This window comes from Leptinotarsa decemlineata, unplaced genomic scaffold, assembly GCF_025532065.1.
Source record: "Leptinotarsa decemlineata unplaced genomic scaffold, Ldec_3_MD MMD2_P_RNA_scaffold_12, whole genome shotgun sequence".
Lineage (NCBI taxonomy): Eukaryota > Metazoa > Arthropoda > Insecta > Coleoptera > Chrysomelidae > Leptinotarsa > Leptinotarsa decemlineata.
In genome coordinates this window covers 11,107,639-11,131,647 of record NW_027412526.1, presented here as the reverse complement: position 1 = coordinate 11,131,647, position 24,009 = coordinate 11,107,639, and the positions used below count along the sequence as shown (strand labels likewise).

The 24,009-nt window shown below is 33.3% G+C and overlaps 6 protein-coding genes across 7 annotated transcripts in view; 3 read left to right on the top strand and 3 right to left on the bottom strand.

The window, feature by feature from the left end:
- Window positions 1-6,932, top strand: part of tan (C45 family peptidase tan) — a 105,712-nt gene extending 98,780 nt beyond the window's left edge. The window contains exons 7-8 of one of the 2 annotated variants that reach the window (XR_012465198.1): window positions 6,510-6,611; window positions 6,738-6,932. Coding sequence is in view for 1 of the 2 variants with exons in the window: in XM_074174071.1 (XP_074030172.1) it covers window positions 6,738-6,835 (98 nt within the window). In the remaining variant the exon portion in view is untranslated. The remainder of the gene's footprint in view (window positions 1-6,509; window positions 6,612-6,737) is intronic. The other variant, XM_074174071.1, reaches the window with a different exon arrangement.
- Window positions 182-1,809, bottom strand: LOC111505474 (uncharacterized). Its single transcript, XM_074174100.1, has 2 exons — window positions 1,656-1,809; window positions 182-1,595 (listed from the first exon to the last, which is right to left on the bottom strand). The coding sequence occupies exons 1-2, from the start codon at window positions 1,689-1,691 to the stop codon at window positions 1,332-1,334; spliced, it is 300 nt and encodes a 99-aa protein (XP_074030201.1). The 5' UTR covers window positions 1,692-1,809; the 3' UTR covers window positions 182-1,331.
- LOC141481826 (uncharacterized) lies at window positions 1,656-5,434 on the bottom strand. The gene is made up of 2 exons (XM_074174087.1): window positions 5,180-5,434; window positions 1,656-5,000 (listed from the first exon to the last, which is right to left on the bottom strand). Exons 1-2 carry the CDS (start codon window positions 5,308-5,310, stop codon window positions 4,790-4,792), a joined length of 342 nt encoding a protein of 113 aa, XP_074030188.1. The 5' UTR covers window positions 5,311-5,434; the 3' UTR covers window positions 1,656-4,789.
- Window positions 6,933-8,453: 1,521 nt separating the features above from the next.
- On the bottom strand, window positions 8,454-12,323 carry LOC111505471 (uncharacterized). The gene is made up of 4 exons (XM_023160287.2): window positions 12,164-12,323; window positions 12,025-12,109; window positions 11,802-11,948; window positions 8,454-8,685 (listed from the first exon to the last, which is right to left on the bottom strand). The coding sequence occupies exons 1-4, from the start codon at window positions 12,177-12,179 to the stop codon at window positions 8,577-8,579; spliced, it is 357 nt and encodes a 118-aa protein (XP_023016055.2). The 5' UTR covers window positions 12,180-12,323; the 3' UTR covers window positions 8,454-8,576.
- Window positions 12,324-16,848: 4,525 nt separating this feature from the next.
- LOC111505472 (large ribosomal subunit protein eL36) lies at window positions 16,849-17,496 on the top strand. Its single transcript, XM_023160288.2, has 2 exons — window positions 16,849-17,009; window positions 17,129-17,496. Exon 2 carries the CDS (start codon window positions 17,129-17,131, stop codon window positions 17,450-17,452), a length of 324 nt encoding a protein of 107 aa, XP_023016056.1. The 5' UTR covers window positions 16,849-17,009; the 3' UTR covers window positions 17,453-17,496.
- Window positions 17,497-22,163: 4,667 nt separating this feature from the next.
- Window positions 22,164-24,009, top strand: SmD1 (Small ribonucleoprotein particle protein SmD1). The gene is made up of 2 exons (XM_023160289.2): window positions 22,164-22,320; window positions 22,431-24,009. Exons 1-2 carry the CDS (start codon window positions 22,307-22,309, stop codon window positions 22,780-22,782), a joined length of 366 nt encoding a protein of 121 aa, XP_023016057.1. The 5' UTR covers window positions 22,164-22,306; the 3' UTR covers window positions 22,783-24,009.

The following is a 24,009-nucleotide window of genomic DNA, read 5'->3' as shown; positions in this document are numbered from 1 at the left end:
CATTACATATTCACATTTAAATTTTTTTTCACCCCATTAACAACATACATAAGTGGTTGTTATTAGTAATCAATGATTACTAGAACTGTCACCATTATTGTTTCAAATTCTTTTTGAGGGTTGCATCCTGGAGTTTTGTATTTCAAAACATCTAGACCTCATTGAATAATAAAATAATCCATTATTACAAAAAAAAGTTATAAATATATTACAGATAAATACAAAATATAAAATTTATAAAAATTCAAACAATTTAGCAATTTACGAAAATATTTCTTTACATCCTTGAATATTGTCTGATGAGCAAAGCCAGAAAGTTCACGTTGTTGATGTGACTATAGAAGAAAATATTTATATATTATTGTGGGAATGTTTTGATTGAAATGTCAATCTCATACGATATTTAGTGCAGAGCATGTGTATAAGCTAAACAAGTTATAGGTTGGGAGCCCCCTTTTGAGGGGAGCCCCATATCTCAAATAGCTTGGGGACTTGACTTGAATCTGGCCCTGACGTGATGAATAGATATAAACAGCTTGCATATGACGAGCACAAAATCTTACAGGCACAATAGATAACACAAAATAAGATTCTCAAAACTTTTTTTCTTGTATTTCAAATTCTTGGATGGCACTAACGAACGCTTCATATAATTTTAACCAAATTTAAAGCATGCAAATGCAAAACTTTCCAATTCATTTCACTTGAACTGAATTCATATCATTCAGCTCAAATGTCAGTTATGTCCTATTAACAATTGTACATATGTTTCTAAATTATAAGTGTCAGAAAAATGATAATATAAATTAGAATATATTCATATTACTACTATTTTACTACTAAAAACTCAACTCTTGTGCACATAGAAGAATAGTTTCCCTTTATTAACTTTTATATGGTATCTGCGAATTGTGAGTGAATTTTCATCAACTATGATGAAAAGATATCTTTAAAAAACATAAATGTCTTCCTGCAAATCAAACATTCTTCAACTGACAGAAAATGATCTGAAGAGAATCTTAAATTTTGTGAGATTTATCACATCCACAGTGTAAATATTTGATCTATAAAAATTGAAAGAAATATACTTTTAGGAGAAGCTTTTCGGATATTTTTTCATCTTAATAAAAAAACATTTGGGAAGTAAAGCCAAAAAGCTTCTGTCACAAAAAGAAAGTTGCCACTGAAAATCAATGCTTCAACTGCTAATGATTATTACTCATGGCTTGCAATTCAAGACTGGGTGCATGAATCCACATTTAATAGATAGTATCCTGTAGCTTGTTTCAAAGTGGTCTGGTTTTACTCTTCAAACATATTTTTTAAATTATTTATTCACCACCAACTAACACGTAAAGCATGTACACCGTGAACACTACGAACATTAGTGCCACCACAAATATAAACGTTTTCCTATTGTGTGTTCTCAAATGAGTTAGTTGATCTTCATGTGTTTTCAAGAGTTTTCTAACTTCCAGTAGTTCCAGTTCGATAACTCTTTGCTTGTTTTCAGGAAGCGATTCTGCCCTCAATTTTTGTTCCAGTTTTTCTATGCGTTCATAAGTGGATTTCACTGCTTCTTCAGTTTTTTTAATCTTAAATAGGAACAAATACTGTGAATAACTTGTCTAGTATGTTATCTATTTCAACCTTACTTCCTGCATTATGGAATATTTTTCAGGCGATTCCATGTTGAATTGTGCATCAATTCGATTCAAAAAATAAATTTCAAATACTTTTGGTAACAATCTAAAAGATTTTACAATTTACCCTAACCTCACCAAAACTTTGAAGTTTAAAGTATCGAATATCGAAATCAAATATCGATATCGAAGCGTCAAAACTATAGCTACCTGTTTACAATTCACAGAACTCATCATAATTATAAGTTCTGTGCTAAAATTCAGCTGTGTCTAGACAACAGTCATCATCAAGCGGTACAGTGTTGCCAAGGTGTGAGTTATCTATGTTATCCCATAATAGGTCACATGCATATTTTTTTCTAATTGTTCTAATCGATTATATAATGTATACAAATACTGGAAACATGAGATAGATGCCAGAAACATGAATAATTAGTCAGAAAAAAAATTATAAAATTGTATACCAAATATTGACAATTCAAACGGTCGACCATTTGGCGGGAATATGTGACGTCAAAGTACATATCAACAAAGTGATCCAAAGCACAGAAAAGTAAACATATAGGCTGTTCACGTTAGGAAGAGAATGACGTCATTTTTGGTAATTTTGTATATTCAACATAACGTTAAAATTCCCACTCAAATGCGTTCAGCAGCAAAGAAACTAGTAACATTTTATTTTGTAAGTTGCTCAACTGATAGAACAATTTCAGACGTTGCCAAATCGAAAAAAACTCGAAAACTGTTGATCTTTCTTTTCAGAACTAATCATTTCTTTTGATAAGACCTGCGTATATTCAATATGCCCAAAGCATTGTCGAAATAGTCCCAACAAATACTAAACGTAAGTAAGGATAATAGCAATAAAACATATCAACAGTACAAAAAAATTTGAAAGTTCGAAATAGTGCACATGTTGGCAACGCCGTAACTTGTCATCTTGAGACGTCATTCTCTTCTTAACGTGAACAACTTATAGTTGATTCTATATTGTATTGCTTGATAATTTCAATAAATCAAAGATGGAAAGTAGTGGAAAATCAGTTTATAAGTACTGCATAGTTCCAAAGTGCAACAATACAACGAAAATTGCTCCTCAAAAAGTATTTTTTCTTGTGCCGAGGAATGCAAACATTCGATTAAAGTGGTGTAAAGCTATAAAAAGGGACGAATTTAAGAACCAGAAACTGTCTGCAACGAGCTGCTTATACTGTTGTGAAGATCACTTTGATGTAAGTATTTTTATATTTACATAGGTATATTTATATTTAGTTTCATAGGCTAAAAAACTAATAAACATATTTACTCCTCGAATATGAAACCTTTCTGACTGCTGTTATTCATTTTCAGGTAGAAAAGGATACAGAGAACTTCATTCAATATCAAATAATGAATAAACAACAAGGGGTACCTGTTACATTACGTCTACGTAAAGGTATTGTGCCCCACAAATTTCAGTGTCAGAAAGTAAATAGGCCAAAACCTGTGAGAGAGGCTGCTCTCAAAAGGCAAAGACTTAGGTTGCTTCAAGAGACTCTATCAGAAGCTGCTCCCAGAGAAGTTATGGAAGAAACCAATTTATGTGTAGGCCCTGTGGATACAGCAGATAAAACAAGCTGGTGTGAAGCTGGTCTTAGTTCATCTTCACACGACATTTTCTCAACAGAAAATAAAAGGCTTGCTTGTGACAAAGCCGTTCAAGTTAACACAATGAAGCCAACAACAATAAAATATAGAAGCAAAGGTGTTCAAGTCTACAGCAAGCACAAAACATGAGGTGAAGCAGTCCAAAAGAATAGCAGCATTAAGAATTCATGTAGAGCGTGTAACAAACAGGTTGATAACATATGTTGTTGCCTCATGCATGTGTACATCACAGCTTAGTTCCGATGGTAGATGAAGTAATAGTAATAGCATGTGGCATAATCAATATGCAAAAAGTTTTAATAAAAAAATAAATAAAATTTTCAAGTGTTTCATTTTTACTCATATTGGTGTGGCACACTCAGAAGGTACCTTATTTTCAATGTACAAACTCCAAATAGAATGAATATAGGTTACAAGTAACTTGGCTGACAACTAAAATTTCAACTTGCTCCTCATACTATGATTTATTTGATATTTTTACATATAATAGGAAAAATAGCATTACTCCAGAAGAGCATGCTTTTTTCCAAAATATTTGCATTATAGTTCTCATCATAATTTACAATATAAATGTCTGCTTCCTTTGATATTTCAAAATCATGATATGCAACCCAAAAAAGCCCTTTTTTTCATTCGAAAAATACATCTGCATTTGGACCTGAGCCATATATTTTGAGGATATAACATCTTTTGAAACATATCTACTCATGGCTTTCTCAGCTGATGGACATTTGATTTCAATACTGTAATCAATACTCTCACCATCAGGATATGCACCAAATACGGGATAATTAGGGTTTAAGATCAAACCACACCCATTAATTTTTAGTTTCATTTTTTTTCGACTTCTTTCAAAACGTTTTTCTCCAGCAAACGCCCTCTTTTCATCGCCTCTGTGTCCTTTAATTCAATTGCTCCCATTATACTTTCACATAAAGTGCCTTCAAAAACTTTGCAGTGTGCTGCTTCATGCATCTTTGAAGCAGTAATCCTAGCATACCGTAGCTCATGACACAGCGGACAGTCATTCTGATCAATTGTAGCTAGATTAGCTTCATTGCAAGATGATGTGTCCATCATACTCCTGCAATAGTTGATGAACTCTGTGGCGTTAGCCGGTTTATTTGGTAGTGTATTTACTAAATGATGAATGGATAATTTTTCTACTCTGCTTTTTTCCTTGTAGTATTTCATGAGTTGACTTTCCATGTGACTGATGCTTTTGCTATGGTTTATTAGAGTTGGCAGAAGGCTTTGAGTATTGGCAGATAGAGCAGGTTTGGCTTTTGAACTACTACCTAACTCTTTAGCTCTTATATACTTTAGGGTTGTGCCTATCGTGGATAATTTGGACTTCTTCCAGTAACAGTCGATACTAGATACTACTGAATAAAAAATGATCACATTTTGAAATCAGACTCTTATTTTTATGAAACAAAATGTGTAAGTTGCAACTTGTGTTAATACTCATTTGTGCCCTCTAAATAATACTTTACCAATCAATTATATGTACCTAAATGTGCTGCGCAATTTTCACATTCTGCAGAGACAATTCTCTGTTCAGCTTCATCACATACTGCTGTTACAGAGTAACACTTCTGTTTCAAATTATGTTCGGGAGTAATATGAGCTTTCACTATACATATGTTTGCTTCCCTATTTACTTGAACACATCCAATAGCTGAATCGCCATAAGAATATCTTTCGGACCTAAAACACAAATATTATCAGGTTAGAATAAGAAGTGATTGTAAACATTTTCTTAAACAAATTTTTCACCACATTATTTGAGGTTATGTACGCTTTCTCAATGTTAGTAAGCAAATAACTAGAAAACTGAACGAAAAGCTAAAATTAAAGACACTTATACACAATAATTATTCAAGTACCTTGCAGCTTTGACGCCTCTAATCTCAGCTGAAGTGAAATCGGGATGATTTGCGAAAAAACTTATCATCATGAAGACATCTATTCTCGGCAAATTGTCAGATTGTGCCATGACAAATCCGGCTTCAGTCATTGTTTTTATTTTCTGGGACGTTCACAGTAATGATAAAATGATAATAGCCAAATAACTGCTTGCAAAACTCTAACTGGACGGACAAACAATAATAGAATAGTACAGAACAGCATGTAAATAAATGTTGTTGACATGGACTTTGACGTATCCTAAGATCCTACCAATCCCGTTGTGTTTTACCTAATTTGAATCTGTCTCGTAATTTTTACGTTTTCAATTATGAACTATTTAAAATTTATAAAGTATATAGTCATGTGAACCCATTTACATTGATCTGGTATCGAAAAAGATTAAGAAAAAAATTAAAATGAGCTATTTTATGAATTGAAGGGGTTATATTTTTAGGAGTGATTAATTTTTTGGGAAAGAAAGTTTTTGGCTTTCTACTACTCCATCTGATACATCAGATGGAGTAGTAGAAAGCCAAAAACTATCTTTCCCAAAAAAGTTATTTTATATTACATGCATGTTATGATTTGAAAGGGATATATTTTTTAGGAGTGATTAATTTTTGGGAAAGAAAGTTTTTGGCTTTCTACTACTCCATCTGATACAAAAAAATGGATGAGAGAATCTTCCAAAGAAAGGAAGGAAGTAATCAATTTGAAAATATGTAACTCTATACATGGATGTGTAGATCATGCAAAGAAGTAACTTTCAGACACAAACTGAAAGTCCTCCTGAAACAGCTACTTTCATATAAACATTGAATTACACGAAAGAAAAAAAATCTTTCGAAACAAATACTTCTATATGAACACTGAATTATACAGAAGATACTTTTCTCTATTCAGTTTGTATATCGAACATTTGTTGAGGAATAAGAATCAGATATCATTCACATGAGTTCTACTTTGAATGAATGGTAATAAATTGTACTCACATGGAACACTGTCACTCTAACTGGTATACACGTGTTTTGCCTTAAGACACTTGCCTTAAGGCAAGTATAGAGTTACATATTTTCAAATTGATTACTTCCTTCCTTTCTTTGGAAGATTCTCTCATCCATTTTTTTGTATCAGATGGAGTAGTAGAAAGCCAAAAACTTTCTTTCCCAAAAATGCATGTTATATATTCCACTACGATACAACATGCATATGACCTATTTGGAGATTTGGGGTTTTTAAATAATGAAATACATGTTGAAAATAGATATGAATCATTATTACACATCGACATGTTCTTTTATTTCCCAGGTCATTACTAGTCTTGATCAATTTTAATCAACTACTTCCAACTAATAATCCATCTTCAAAATGCGTTTACCTATAGGAAGATAATTCAACAATTTAATTGAGGTATTGTATTTCACATGGGCCTTCAAGATATATTTTTTTTTAGTTTCATCATGTCTAAAAGATATTTTTGGAGAGAATAACCAAGGAATTTCAAAAACATTGATTAATTATGCTTTCATTTTTCAGGTATTTTCGACTGTATAGCCAGAACATGGGCTTTGTATTCTGATAATCCCAAGGACAATGAACCATTAGTCGTTTTACCGATAGTATTGAAGAATTAGGTTGCGTAGAAAAATATAAAATAAGTAAACTAATTGTTATTCACAAAAATGTATGTACTTAAGCACCGTTACTTTATTAAATGTTCTCAATAGTAAAGCATTTTTACTCAAAAAAATAGCAATCAAAAGATTTTTTCACTTATTTTCTCAGTATTACAGATAATAAGAACGAAAACAATGTTTGAAAGTATGTTGTGTGAAATGTGTACTTGATGTCCATAAAAGGAAGTCTTCTTGGATGAACAGATTTAGAGTTTTCTATTGGATTTTACAGATGTCGTCTGCCTAGGGAAATTCATCGTATTTCCTACTCAAAATTATTGTTGCGAATGACAGTTGGGCACTATCCTTGCAACTGGATTGCTTCATACTTGAATGATAGGAAGTCACAACCGAGGACAATCAACATTGGTATACCACTAGGATCTATCTTTGATCCCGTTCTATTTATCATCTTTATGAATGACATGGCCCATTACATTTTCACAGATGCAAATTCTTATAGTGCCTTCACTTTATATAATGCAAATTACTATAAATATAAAGAAACATGAGGCTTCAATTTTCTCAAATAGCTCCATTCACAAATATTCAACGAGAAACTGTGAAAACTTACATCAACCCTTCTTCAGACTAATAATAGAGCAAAATTGTCATGTTTATCAAGGTATAAGGTGTTACAATCGCTTTATGAGCCTGTTGATGGATTGTCAAGGTCAGACTGAAGCCTATGGGCGTCCAAAGAGGTTTTAATAATCAGGAAAAGTTTTAAATCATCTGCAAATAATAGTGCTTTGGCGTGCGGGAAGCAATGAATAATGTCGTTAAGAAATAAATTGAATAATGATAAGGGACCAACGTGCGACCCCTGAGGAACACCAGAGGTTATTTCGAATAACGTAAAGCAGTGTCAATTTGCTCTAACCATTCGAGTCCTATTCGTAAGATAACTACTAATCCATTCCAGTAGTACCCATCTACACCATATCTGTTGAGCTTTTGAAGTAAGAGGTTATGGTTGAAGGTTCGGTTCTGTTACGACTAGTCCGATAAGTTTATATGTTGTGTGTCTTTCAAACATTTGTATGGACTTCGATGATTAATAAATTTGATGTATTGATTGACTGATAGTATCCCAGCAAAGTGTATCTCGTGATATACAGTGTGTCCAAGACAAGGGGGTTAGCATGGGAAAATTTGCAATCGTAAGAAATACAAACTAAAACTAAAGACTGGAAGTTGCACCTCTTACGATCTTATCTTGGACAAACAGTGTATGGCCGATTGAAAATGCATCTGTTTAGGCTTCAATTTTATCTTGGACAAACAGTGTATGGCCGATTGAAAATGCATCCGTTTAGGCTTCGATTTCTCCAAGTATGTTTATTAACAAATTTAATGACTAGAAGTGGTATTTACATCTCTCAATATTACAAAATTTCACTATTTGATAACATTGAGCAGCAATCCATTTTACTAACTAGAAAATAGTTTTGATGGAAAAAATCTAACAAAAAATTCGGCTATATATTCACGGAAACATATGATGACTCCTCTGGCGGTCAGATTAACCTCAAATTCTGAGCCAGAGACGCATTCAAGACAATATATTTAAACATTTGTATTAAATATTCTTTAATATCTTAACAACTATATAAAATTAGTGATTATTCTTCAATATATTACCAATCACTGAATCCAAATACAACAATCACCTGAACAAAAATATACACAAAAAGAGTTACATCCCACAGGAGCCTCCTGCGCATCCTCCTACTGTTGGCGGGTTGATATCTCGCATGGTTTTGAATCTTGGCCCTCCTGCACCACCACCACCGCCACCTCCGGGACTGCAAATAATGAGTAGGTTGTTATAAACCAACGGTCGGCAACAGGCGGACCGCGGTCCGCAAACGGACCGCGAAAGGTCGAACCTCGGACCGCTAAATATTTTAATGTGTTATATACCAAGTATAAAAATCAATACATAGATAAGGTATTACAATACCTTTATCAAGTAAAGTAATATTTTTAAGCCACATAGAATTCAACTTAGTATGTACTTATTTTTTTTTCAAGTTGCCTATTCAATCTGTTTTACAAGTACCTATAACTGATATGGTTTTATTAGTTTCCTATCTAACCTGTGTGTGTGTACTTGCGACACAAGCGGACTATCAGTCGCAGCGCAAACCGTGGAGAAACCATTGATTTGTTTTGTGATTTTTTGGGTTTTTATAACATTTTGGTACCTATGCTAAAATGGATTCTAAAAAGCAAGTGGACAGTGAAAATAGGAGGTTTCTGGCAGAATGGACGGAATGATATTGTTTTACGCTGCCTGATAGGCCTCAAGCGGTTCCAGTGTGCCTTATAAGCAATAAAACTATAGCTATTGTTAAGAGTGGCAATTTGAAGTAACACTACGAAACAACTCATCAACAATTTCACAAAACCTTTCCCCTTGGCAGTGAGGCTAGTAAAGAAAAACACATGCATATCTCAGTTCTTACAAAAAATGCACGATTTTACTAGTTTGTTGCATGAGCGAGCAAGAAAAATCCACAGAAGCAGCGTTACGTGTGTGCTTGACGTTTAATAAACACCAGAAACCATTTTCAGATTCTGAGACGGTGAAGAAATGTATGTTGGAAGTAGTCACGGCACTTTTTGAAGAATCAAAAGATGTTGTCGCTGCATTTCAAAGTATTCCATTATCAGCGAGAAGTAATACACGAAAAACGGAAATTTTATCTGCTGTAGCTAGTTATCATAAAATGGTGTCGCTTTCAAATGATGAGGCCCCAACAATGATTGGCAAAGGAAAAGGTGTAGTAAAGAGAATCAGGGATAAAAACTCAGGTTTAATATCGTATCAGTTCATAATTCGAGAGGAAGCCCTTTCTGGAAAACTTAGTGCTGCACTGAAAAAAGTGATGGACAGCTTGGTCAAGTTGATTCATTTTATGAGATCTCATTCTGCTCTTCAGCACAGACATTTCATGGAGTTTCTTTCTGAATGTGATTCAGCGTATTCTGACTTACTGCTACACCACAATGCTCGTTGGCTAAGTAAAGGTCAAGTTATTGAACGTTTCTGGTTTATAAAAGAAGTAACATCCTTCTTGCAAAATTTAGATACGTTGAAATATTTAAATGCGCTCAACACATGAAAAATTAATATGTAATCTGATACAAAGCGTGTGCTTTTCGTCACCAGCTGGATATCTTTGAAAAAGATATTGCAATACAAAAATGTATTCATTTTCCGACAATGCTTGAATATAAAAAGAAATCTGAAGAAGACATTACAGTGTTTGTAAAATTTCTGGCCGATCTTAGGAATGAATTTGCTACAAGATTCCAAGACTGCAGGGATGGGCAAGCTATCCGTTTCTTAAATCGCCATTTGAAGTTGATGTAGCAGCAGAATGGACAGATGTAGCTGCCAAGTTGTTTAATCTGTCAAAGGCATTACTTCAAATAGAGATAATTGATTTACAAGATGTGTCTTTGCAAATGTACAAAACGGTATCCACTGAAGAATTTTGTGCCAAACTTGTCCCAGAAAAATATGAAAATTGCAAGAAACTAGCTATAAATTTGGCCACTATGTTTGGCTCGACATACATATGTGAAACATAATTCTCAGAGATGCATTTTTTGAAAAACAAATATCGTTCGAGATTAACAAACGCCCACCTAGAAGACTTACTTCAAATTTGCTGTTTCTCTCGAGAAACAAACTAAAAAAACTGGCTGAAGACCGTCAATATAATTTCTCACATTAATTTTAGGTCTTGTGTTTTATAATTCAGAATTATTGTTGGTCCATATTTTGAATAGAAATGAGAATTCTGTTACAAATGCAGCTATATTTGTAATATTCATGTAAAAAATTGTATGCACATATCCAATTCTAATTGAGGTTAGAGAAAAATGAAGTTTGCTTTTATTATTGAATTTGACATCTGACACAAATTGAATCATTTCATTTTGGCGATTCTTATTATCAACGACATCACTACGAGTCTTTTTGAATACACACTCGAAAACAATTGAACGACAGAAAACACCTCATCTCATTGTGAACGAGTAAAGAAATTTGAGGACGATTTCATGTTCAATGAACCCATGATAGACATTATCCTGGATGATGTGAGTATTGATTTACAATATGAGAATAGCGACACTGCATCGGAACAGGAATATTGGGTTTCAGAAGAAGAATATTATCAATTTCAATATACTGCACTCGGTCATTTAGATAGCTCTAAAACCACTGCCGGGGAATACCTCTCATTTTTGTCAAGCACGTCAAATGCCTTGTTAAAGTCTGAAAAGATGCCAAAATCTTTATCATCTCCTTCTAAACTGTAATACATGTCATGTTATCCAAAATCTCAACAATTTCACTTCAGTTGATATACCTTTTCTAAAGCCAAGTTGTTCATTATCAAATAATAGCAAATCAAAACTGTAAAGAATCGACTATTCCAGGAACTCACTTCTTTATTCACCCTTTTTGAATGTTTCACCAAAATAACCCCCTTTGTGATATAAGGCCCTAAATGATATCATGAAAATATATATCATTTTATGAGTTTTTATTATCAAAAGTTGATGTAAATTGATTTGAAAACGGCATTTCTTGAATGTTTTGGATACTCTGTACATTTTCTTAATCTGATAGTTCTTGATCAGTCATTAAGACAGTTTTTAATGTACAAATAATTGGTAATAAATGTCATACTGCTTTTGTACATTATTTCAATCGATACAAAAAGAAAAAACAGTTTTACAACACAAGTGATTTGCTGAAATGTTTAGTTTTGTGACTTTTGGGTGGACGTGACTTCAGATTGAGTAAGTCTAAGGAAAAGTTTTTTGAAAACTAGTACCAGCTGTTGAATTGAATAATTACTGAAGAGTAATTTAATAATGTCGAAGTTCAGAGCATACTAACCCGTACGGTCTTCCACCTCCTCCACCACTACCCCATCCTCCACCACCACCACCACCTCCACCTCGTCCACTTCCTCTGAATGTCCCAGACCTTCCCGAACGATCTTCAACTGAAGAGATGTTATCAATACCCACTAAGGACTTGAAACTAGAAAGAAATAATTCATTAGAATAAATTTAGCATGAAAAAATTAAATATATGTTGAAGAGAAATATCAACTCACAATAGAACGAAGAACATGATAATTCCATCAAATAATCTGATTATTCTTTGAAAATTCCAAGGAGGGCTCTGGTGAACCTGTCCATCTATAAAAGTTTATGGTATGAAACTAATATAACAACATATGGGGAAATACTTACTATTTACGTAAACCATCTTTTTTTTAATGGAAAATCTGGAGAAAGGAACAAACTGGGAAGAATAATCGACAAAATTTCAATAACACGTCAATCATACAAAAAATCAACGTCAAAACAATAACAACGTCACTTCTCACCTGCCGCTAGTGTCACGTGTCACTTTGACAGAGGCATTTGCAGCATAGACGAGTTATAATCTGTGACGACGAGTTCATAAAATCCTCGAAAGACAGGGCGTTTCTTTCTATTGGTTGGAGCAATCCATCAGAATTTTGTGTTGAATTTAAAAGTTCGCCTAATACAAAAAAGTGGCGTGGCTATTGCACTGTTACTGGATCTGACCTTGTTGTCAAAAAAACCAACATTATTCTTCAATTAAAAACGTAATAGTACCTGAAAGGTAGATATTATGTATGATATTCTATTAACGACCTATTTATTTTGTGGAAATTCATATTAAATATAATTAGTAAACTTGAGAATGGTTTATTAAACCGAAACCGGTGGTAACAAATGAAAAACTTTGTAGAAATTAGACAAAAGTTATCTTCTCTATCATATATTTAAAATGTATCTGAGTTGAACATATGTACCTAAGTTACATATTTGAATTGTTTTAGATAACCTCCGATTTCATCAAGTTTCAGAAAGAATATAAAGTGACTGAAAACAATAATGAAAATTGGTATAAATGTTTTCAGTTGGTTCATAGTAATTCCTAATATGATCACCTCGAACAACCCTCTCTTGGATGATGAGATACCATGTATGAATTAATTCGTCTCATCAACGATATCTAGAAACGATTCGTAGAAAATGCTACACTGTTTTGTCTACTATAAATCACGAAAGATTCTTCTACTTCTACTGTTATTAGAAATTCTTATTTATTTATTTATATATACACGGGCAAGCCAAATTCGGATATTAAGTAGTACAGTGCTATGTAGTACTTGATACAATACAGTGGATTAAAAGTGAGTTATAACAATAATACAATTCCGAAGTAAGATAGCAAATGAATTATTAAGAAAAAATTAAAATGTATGACAAAATGAATTAATATAATTCTTACAGGCAAGTAACACCAGACACAATACAACAACACAAGCAGAGAGTATTAGATGGTTGAGTGAAGAATATGGTTTTTAAAGCGGGATACTGATATATTAAAGATTTGAAGGTTGTTTAAAGAGTTAGCCAATCTAAGAGTTCTGGGAATAAAGCCGCTATATGAATAATTGAATCTGTGAAAAGAAACGTAAAACGTTTACACCTGTCTAGTTGAACGATTGGGGACATGTAAATATAATTTGGAGAGAAGCTCGGGACTGATCCTTAGTCCGTTGATACTTTTGAATAGAAGTATTGAATCTCTATGTTTTCTGCGAGTCTCAAGAGAAGGTATGTTCAAAATGCATTCCAATGCAGTATAGTCATAGGCATCTTGAAGGCAATATATCGCACGAAGAATTTCACTAGTTCGGACTTCCATTGTCTACTATATAAAATGATTTGAAATCCCTGAAACAACTAAAAAAGAAGAATTGAAAATGAATAGCTGAAAATAACAATTATATTAACCAAAATAAACCTGAAATGAAATAATAGTGAAATAAAATACAAGTAAAAAAAGAACAATTGAATAAATAAAAATAAAGAAATGAAAAAAGAAAATAAAAATAAAAAGTGGAGAGATTCCAAGTCACGTTAGTTCACGACGTTTCGATTGTTAGTATCTACAGTCGTCTTTGGGTGATGACTCAGTCATCACCCGTATTTTATTTCACTTGTATTTTATTTCACTATTATTTCATTTCAGGTTTATTTTGGTTAATATAATTGTTATTTTCAGCTATTCATTTTCAATTCGTCTTTTTTAGTTGTTTCAGGGATTTCAAATCATTTTATAAAGTAGACAATGGAAGTCCGAACCAGTGAAATTCATCATGAAACATTGTCAATCACCTTCAAACAAATATCGCAGGAAATTGTGCTGTACGGTCTCGAGTTTCTTTTTTTGTGTATCGTAGTGAGGGGACCAAACTATGGAACAACAATCGAGATGAGATCTAACCAGGGAAAAATAAAGAGATTTAATAGCAGTGATGTTGATGAAATCACGAGCGGTTCTCTTTATAAAGCCAAGCATCTTCATATATTTTTGAATTACAGCGGAAACGTGTGATTTATAGCTAAGTGTGGAGTCTAGGATCACACCGAGATCTTTGGTTTCAGTAGCAGAATGTAAGGTCAGATTATTTATACTATATTCAAAAATGATTGGGTGATGTGTTCGATGAAAGCGAAGAATTTGGCATTTGAATGCATTCAAAACCATACCATTTTGCGTACACCAGTTGGATAGGCAATCTATCCAAAGCTTCGCTTTCATGGAAACAGCTGATTAGGTCGTTGATAAAAAGGTTAAACAACAGTGGTCCCAAATGTGAACCTTGTGGAACACCCGATGTAACTGCGATGGTATGAGAAAAATGATGATTAACTCCGTATGATAGCTCTTGAGCCACTGCAATATTTGCCCATCAACACCATACAAACAAAGTTTATGGATCAATAGCTCATGATTAACTTTGTCAAAAGCTTTGGAGAAATCAGTGTACACAGAGTCAACTCGCAAACCCTCAGACAGAGCGTCAGACAGAAAATCAACGTAGGTAATTAGACCCAGTTCAGCTGACTTTTTGGATGTAAATCCGAATTGTTCGATACCTATAAGTAAGTCATAAGTAAGATAATCAAAAATGATGCTCTCTTTAGGGATTGCGCTAAGAATAGAAATTGGAAGATAATTACACATGTCGGATTTTCGACCTGATTTATATATTGGGGTGACATATGAGGTTTTCCAATAGTCCGAGAATTTGCCAGATGTTAGGGAATTATTAAGTATATAGAAAAGTGGTCGACCTAAAATAAAGCTAAATGATTTAAGAAAAGTTGGAGGAATTCCATCAGGACCGGTTTCGAAAATGAAAGAATTCTTTTCGTATTGGAGTTGCAATAAGAGTTTTGGCTAGCAAGTTTTAGAAATTCAACTTATTATTATTTTATTTCTCTTTGTTGAAACTATTTTTCCATTTTACCACCTGCATGTATATTTTAACGATCGACAGAAATTATCACGGTTTGAGACTGTTCCTCTTTGCTTTTGAGCAACCGTACGGTCCTATTTTAGAACCTATCATATGTGTGATGAAAAGTGGATCCTTTACAACAGGAGACGTTCAGGACAGAGGTTGAACACCGATGAGCCACCCAGGCACTTCCCAAAGGTGTGAATCTACCATAAAAAACATGGTTACTGTTTGGTGGTCAGCGGCTGGTGTGATTCACTATAATTTCCTGCAACTGGGCCAAATCATCACAGCAACCCCATTGTGAGAACGAAATGTACCAAAAATGGCGTCAGTAGCAGCCAGCACTGGTCAACAGAAGAGATCCGATTCAACTGCACGACAACGCTCGTATGCACGTTTTACAAATCACTGTCTGGAATTTTAACGAATTGAACGTCGAAGTTCTGCCCCACCTACCATACTCCTCAGACCTCTCGTTAACCGACTACCAGCTTTTCAAGCACTTCGATAACGTTCTCACCAGTAGAACCTTCGCCAATCAGGGCCAAGCAAAAATGATCTTTAAAATTATATCAGTCTTAAGTTGAGGTAGATATGTTTTTTCCAAAAAGTGGAATTCCATAAAACTTTAAACGCCAAAGTGTTGCTAGATTATGGTAGACTAACAACAGAATCATTGTTAGTTCCAACATTTTGACTTTGAAATCGAAATGTTTCAAATGTATGATCAAACTTGGCTTTTTTCAAGTAAAATTATTGTCATTAACAAATGTTCAGCTACTCGTATATTCTTTCCCATAAGGCAGGATAACTTGTTTCGCAAAAACTCTATTTTCAAAGCGGAGTCATGAATTAATCCTCAAAATTTTCCCTGCAGTTGAAAATCGAATACGAATATTAACCGATGATTATTTTTTATTCTGGTAAGGATCACAATGAAGGCCACCAAATTTATAAATGATCAACATATCTTTACCAAATGGTTTATCGGGTGCGATGATTACGAGTTGGCAAGGCAATCTGTCTCAGAAGAAAAAAAATTCAATCTGCACAAAAATTTTGTAATTGTTTTGACTGACTTACCAGAAAGATGAAGTATTTTTGGAAACTTCCGTTTCTTTTGTCAACTTCATGTCTCATTCTGAGTCAAAAAATAAGCTTTACTGAGAAAATGGGGACGACGGCATTTCAAAAAATGTTTTTTTGATAGAACTGTAGTCATTAAAATACGTATTTTTTTCTCTTGGACCCCATTGTAGATAGCTTTAATATCCGTATCCAGTTCTCGGTTTTATTTACATAAGGTACTTGGTTGAGGTTAAAAAATAAATACGAAAATTGTTTTGTATCATTGACTACAAGAGACTTATTCTTGACACTTTGTGTTATACTTTTCGTTATTGAATTATTTCAATGTCCTTATATCAACTCTCTATCTCTAATATTGAACAATAATGAAAAATTATTACCTGGAATATAATTTTGAAGGATCAAATACATCCATTCAGTTCAAAATTGGTAATACTAAAAAAAAATAAGGAAATGAATTAAAGAGACTTGGTCCGTGTTTTTTATAGCCAATGCCAATCGAAAGTCATAAATAATTGAAATCGGAAACGCCAACCATTAACCATTTGTTTCTGTCATTAGTGTTGTCAGTTGTCATTTGTCATACCTCTTTTCATTTTTGCTGTTGTTGGAATAACAGGGCTAACACGTGTGTTTGGTGAATTGTTTAAAACAAGGTATGTTTTTTTAGGAATCCCGTCTATTTTTAGTATGAATAATCTAATCGGTATCCATCCTTCAGTTGATGAAGACTTTAATTTCAATAAGAAAATTCTAACCTTCATTTTCTCTCCAGATGGCCCCAAGGTACGAAATCGCCGTTGGGCTCCAAAGGGGACACAAAACCACAAAAATCGACAAAAAGATCAACAAAGTTCGTCCCGCGAGGTTGAAGGGGATCCAAACAAAGCACACAAAGTTCGTTCGTGATATTATCCGAGAAGTTGTAGGTCATGCTCCTTATGAGAAGAGAGCCATGGAATTGTTGAAGGTTTCGAAAGATAAAAGGGCACTTAAGTTTCTCAAGAGACGCCTTGGCACACACATCCGTGCCAAGAGGAAGCGTGAAGAACTTTCAAACATCCTTACTCAAATGCGTAAACAGGCTACTCACAAATAAATGTAATAGTGTTCATTTGAATAAAAGTTAAGGACAGTTGAGAATGTTTCTTCTGGTCATTCAAGTGAACCCCTCCATTGTAATAAATTAGATAATAGTCCAGTAATATCAAGGGTTGATTCTTGTACCAGTCTTGAGAATCTGTTTCACATAATAATACACTTGTGCTTATAAAATATAAGTGAGTATATATAAGATATCTATATTCGTGCACGAATGTTTTCATTGAAAATTTATGAGTAGTGTTGGTTGATTTTCTTATTGGCTATGACACATAAGCAATGAATTCATGCTTCAAGACTCTTCTATCAAGAGTTTGAAAAACGTCGCATTTAATTTGTAGTAGTGCTCACTTGGAGATTGATTCATGTTATAGTAAGCTCAAATTGTCTTTTTGATTCAAGTTAGCCATTTAAGTTGATTTATTGTTGAAAGGTTGCCAATTATTTTTTTAGTGACTTAGTCAGTTGTACTTGTTTTCTATCAGGTGCAGAAAAATTCTAAAAACTTTTCTCATTATCATTTCAATTGGTTGTTTGAAAATTGTTTCTAATCGCTCATATTCTTTTTATCCACAGTATTCTTTCTAATGCAACTATTTTGATCTATTATAAACAATCTTTGTAAAATGAAAACTATATTTTCCAATAAGTATACTTATGTGTTCAATTGAAATCCATTAAAAAAGTAATTTATAGAAATAATTTATAATTTTTAAAATCTGTCATATAGTAATTGTATGTTTCTTTTTCCAATTTTATTGAAACCTGTCTATTCTATTATTATTTAAATTTCTATAGTATCGGTAGTTGACTGGGTTGTTTCTGACTGTATTGACATTTTTATCCTTAGGCTTTCAGAGTGTCAACATAAAAATAAATTTAAAAGTTGAAGCAAAGCTTTATTTAATTCTGTAATTATATCACATGTTGAAAAACTCAAGAAGTGGGATTCATATGACTCAAATTGTTTTAAAAAGTCCATTCAATTAGTTTTCATCTCAGGCAAAATAAAATGATCAGTCACTTCGTACTTAGAAGTTGATATGATCCAATTTGTTATTATATAAATCGCAAATCAGTCAATATGAATACGCTTGGGAAAACTTTTGTATAGTGAAACACGTATTGCGAGATTTCTACTGTCTAGTAGAAATCTCACAATGTAGTAAACTTTTTATTTATTCCCTTTGTTATCCAGGGTGTTGATGAAACCTGCGTCAGAAATTAAAGGGACTATTTTAGGGATATTTTGATTGGGCGCTTTGTTTTGAAAATACGGAGCAAAAAATAATTTCGACAATAACAATTTATTGCCAAAAATTACATGTAATGTTTTTTGATCTACAAGAACTGTTGAAAATGAGTACCCTGCTCCGATTCAAGAATCCAATCTTCTTCTCATCAATTCTTGATCCATTTGTAGTAATCGGAATGTTGTTGATAGATAGCTACCAACAGAATTGTTAGTTTTTTTATTTCTTGGTAGGTCTAGTGTAGTACGCTATACTTTTATTTTGGCTACATTAATAATTTCCAAATTACCAAAATTGTTATTGTCGAATTTCTTTTTCGCCCCGTATCTTCGAAACAAAGTGCCCTATCAAAAATCATCCAAAATATCCTTAGAATAGTCAAGGAAAAGTTCTTAATTGTTTGCCGAGGTAGACAAATTATTTAAAATCTTTATAAGTTTATGCAAACTGAGAAACATTGACAAGCTGTAATAATTCCTCTAAGCAATCTACAAGAGAGATATATAATAATAATTTATACTAAACCAATATCCAACTCTGCGAGTGTGAACTTTCTCTGAACTATTGTATTTCTACTGAAAGAATAGTTGAGTAAATGTTTTAAGTTTTCACTTGAATAATGTTGTGCTTCTTACCATAGAAGTGACACGAAGATCTTATCAAGGTTATAGACAGTAAAAATATCAACTATCTCTAACTGCTCAAGATTATTCAAGTAACACTTCACAGACTAGTGGAAATGTTACAATAAGTTATGGATTTTCTTCAAGTGTAGGCCAATTCAATCACATTGCTTACAATTACTTAAGGCTGGGTGTGTGAATCCTCTCTTAAAGTTCAAGATGAACTAGTAAGTATCTCTGCTGCAGGAATTTTCCTTACAGAATTGTGGATTTATGAACCTAGTGGTGAAAAATCGTAAGCAGTTGATCATTGATTTTCAGTGGACTGAAAGTCTCAAGATTGGTGCATAAAGTCACCCTTAGATTAGATGGTTTACATTCTGCATGAAAGTGAAAAGCCCAGAATATATGAAACTGCTTTTCTTGACGGTTTTTTTAATTGGAATATAATACTGAATCAAATCGAAATATGCTTTATTACCCAAGACTTGAACATCTTATTGGCAAAGTCTAGTAAAATAAAACGTGTATATGGGACATTAAATTAACAAATACAAGTTATAAAATAATGCTTAGAGACGAGAGCAGCATATATGGAGAGTTTTTCGGCCATTACTTGATGAAGATCCATAGTAATTTCATAAACTACACCTCACGATTTGATCTTCACAGATAAAAAATTAAGTTTGTGGAGATCAAATTGGGAGGTGTAGTTTATAAAAGTATATGGACGGAACAATATTAGGCGCAGCTGAATAGATACAAATATAAGTCCATTAATATTTAGTAAATGTAAATATATAATGCTACGTAATGAACATTGATAGCATTTCGTGTTGATTTCAATAACTTGTTTGCACAAAGCTACATGCCAAGTACCCGATAGAGCCTTGGTAGAATTTCCTCACAACAACGAATTCCTTTACTTTCTTCTGAATTTCTTTTCATTATGTATTCGCCTTGAATTAATGGAAAGGTAATTAAATAACTTCTTGCTACTGAAAATAATAGAATTTTGTGTAAGAGTAGGTGTTGGAAGTGAAATTAAGTAAGACTGACGTGTACTATAAGTTGAGGTGGTATTAAAATTATTTTTATATTTTTTGTGTATAAGACGCACTGTTTCCAAAATAAAAAGACATACTGAGGTCGGAATTGTTTGGTTCACAAGTAAAGGGTGGCATGAATACCTGTAGCTAGCCTTGCATAAATATCTGATAGATCTTTTTTGTAGAGAGAATACCATATTGAATTGAAATTGTGCACAATTTCCCCAGAAGCAAATTCCATAACGTAAATAGGACTTCAATTTGTGCAAAATAAACTGATCTTGTAATAGCAGTATCTAACTCTTTTGCAACAACTCTCACTGCATGGCATTCTGCTACAAGTATTTTACATAAGTAAACGTGACACATTTGTTTTGTCATTGTTGAATGATGAAAGATTGGAATCGCACCACTCTTTCACCCTTCTTATGTTGAAATAAATTTAAGGCGGTATTGCTATACCGCCTCAAATTTACCAGTTATGTCAACACGGACTAAGTCATTCACATAAATGAGAAACAACACCGGCTCCAAAACGGAACCTTGTGGGACACCACAGCCAATAAAACGTTCCTCTGATGAAATTCCATCTAGTAGAACATTCTGCCGCCGATGGGAGAAGTATGTCTCAAACTAAAGTAATGCAGTAAAGTAAAGAGAGGATCCTAAACTTTTTTACTCTTAACTACTAACCTAACCTAACTTGCTACTAATGCGAGTCAATCTATTTCACAAATAAACATGTGAGACTCACGCGATCATAATAATATAATTTCTTGAAAATAAGAGGAATATTATTTTTCATCATCATATTTCATGACGATCTCACATTAATATGTTATGTGCGAATGTACGACAGGGAATAAACCTAATGAGGTCTCTGTATCGAATATGGTGGAGAGCTGCTCCTTCCACTTTGATCCTGACATGTAAAGTATTAGTTTGAACAGATTAAGATAAGCAGCATTTGGCATGGCATGAATTTTTAATCATTCCAACATCAAGGGTAACGATGCTTCAGACAACCAAGCTAATGTGGGAAGAAAACAAATATTTTCAAATCGTCCTGAGGCATATTATAAAGTACTCCAGGTAATACTCAAAAACAATCTCTGAAAAGACTGGTTCAATCAATATGAAGAGGGTCTTATAAAAGCCACATTTTACTTTATCTGTCTGTATTTCGACCTACAATCAACAATACCATGGTTCAAAGACTTGTGAATCTGCTTTAGCATGTGCAGAATCAGGAGCAATATTTTCCTTAGTGAAGCACATCTACATAAGATTATTAGGATCGTAGATGACGAATGTGGCGAAAATCGGACTCAGATGCATATATTTTTTCCCTTCTCCAATAATTTGCATGATATTCAAACTTTTTTTTCCTCTATTATCATTCCGCCCTTAATAAATAATACCTTTCTCCCCCCACGACATTTTGTTTAAACACACTTCCTTACCGAATATACAGGTCATCTCCCAATTATTTTCCACATCTAACAAAAACTATAATGAACTGTGAATGAGTGCTTTTGGTGCTTCGACTACTTCTATTAATCGTAGTGCCACAGTATTTATACAGAAATACTGTGGTAGTGCTTTCCACATATCGGTAGTGCTTCAAACTACGGAAGTGCTTATACGCAGAAGTGTACAGTCTAGATGGGGTGTGGGTGCAACCCTTTATTGTGGGCTTCATCCATAGAAATAACATAGGTAATATAAATAGAACCTCTGGCCAGATAACCCTGACAGCCTAGGCCATAATAGGAAAGAAAAATACTTATGGCGGCAACACTGGTTTTACCAATGGAAAACGCTATCAAGTCAAGATCATAGAGAAAACATATCTATGGTACAGTAAAAGTTGAAATTTGAAATACAAAAGTTTGAGATCTAATTGCTTAAAAATTTCAATTTCAAAATGAAACTGGTTAGGTTAGTAAAGTAATTTGAAAGTAACATCCAATACGAGCCTAATTTACTCGTAGAATGCATTTGCTTGCAATTTTTCACAAATCTTAACCTTAAAATCCGGCATTTTTCAGGTTTCTCATGAAATTGAGCCACGAAACGGTCACAATGGAACTGAAGAACGGCACTCAAATCCATGGCACCATAACTGGAGTGGATGTTGCAATGAATACACATTTAAAAGCCGTTAAGATGACTGTTAAAAATCGCAATCCCATAACTCTGGACACACTCACAGTTAGAGGAAACAATATTAGATATTACATATTGCCAGATAGTTTACCTTTGGAAACTTTATTGATAGATGACACTCCTAAAGCTAAAGCCAAAAAGAAGGAATCGGCAAGAGGGGCTGCAAGAGGTCGAGGTAGGGGTCGTGGACGTGGTGGGCCAAGAGGAAGAGGTAGAGGAAGAGGTCGTAGATAGATATCGAGTGAAAATGTGTTCAGCTTCCATAATAATTTTGGATGGAGTCTTCAAGGCATTTCTGCAGTGAAGCTATGTAACATTTTTCTTATTGAAGTTTTGCACATGTAATTAAGTCTTATTTTTTCTAATAATTGATTTGACAATAGTACCTCGGAACAATCTGAAAAGAAAAGTTCTTTGTAAATATTTCTTTCAACAGGTTTGAGCTGGTTTGATAAAAAAATTATTGGACTTCCATATTTTTGTCCGCTGGTCACAAATCCGATTTGCTTTCTGAAATACAGCCATTCAAAAGTAAAAATTGTCAAAAAATCAACTGTTTCAGGAACTCATTTCTGGTACTAGAATCTCCAAAATATCACCTTTCTCATGATTGTGTGCTGCGGACCTTTATTCACAAAGTATTTCTTCAAAATAACCCTTTTTTGGATTAGCGCTGTACATGATTTCTGTACCTCACTATAGTTTTCATTATTATTTGTTGGTAATGTCGTGGAAGGCCAAAATCAAAAATGAAAAATATGTTACCAGATTTAAAAATTTTTACTTCTGTCCTACCAGACATGAAGATCTCGAGACTTTCAAAGCTTTCTCATGTGTTAACTTCTGGATGATAATTCATTATCAGTTCAGTTTCCTTTTAAGTAAAAGACCAATAGACACTTGGAATTAATTATAGAAAGCATATTCTAAATGGTGGCATGATCTTTTTGATAACTGAATTAATTCAACATCAGATTCATTTCTCGCTTAATTTTTGTAATAATGCTAAAAAAAATAATTAATATCATTGTTCTGATAGAAATTGAAAGTTTTGTGTGCAAAAAATGGGAGTGACAAGTAAATAAAGCTCTGCAGCATGAAAAGGTGTCATTCTACAAGATTTTAGTACTGAAAGGGAATTCCTGAAATAACTTGATTTTTCGATTCTTTTGAGTGCCAGATTTCTAAATGTGGATCGAAACGCCAACTTTTGGCTTCAAATTCATGTTTACTGGAAAAACGTAACTCAAACTTTAAAATATTGTAAAAACTAACCTGAGTTGTTAAAATGAATATTTACAATAATTCTTCTTAAAGTGTAAATGAACTATTTGTCAAGAATACTTTTGAATGTTTTTATATCGAATGAAGATTGTCTGGATATGATGTAATGAATAAATTTTCTAAAATATTAGCTGTAGCTAAAAACAAAATACATCAGAATTATAATCATTTATTTCA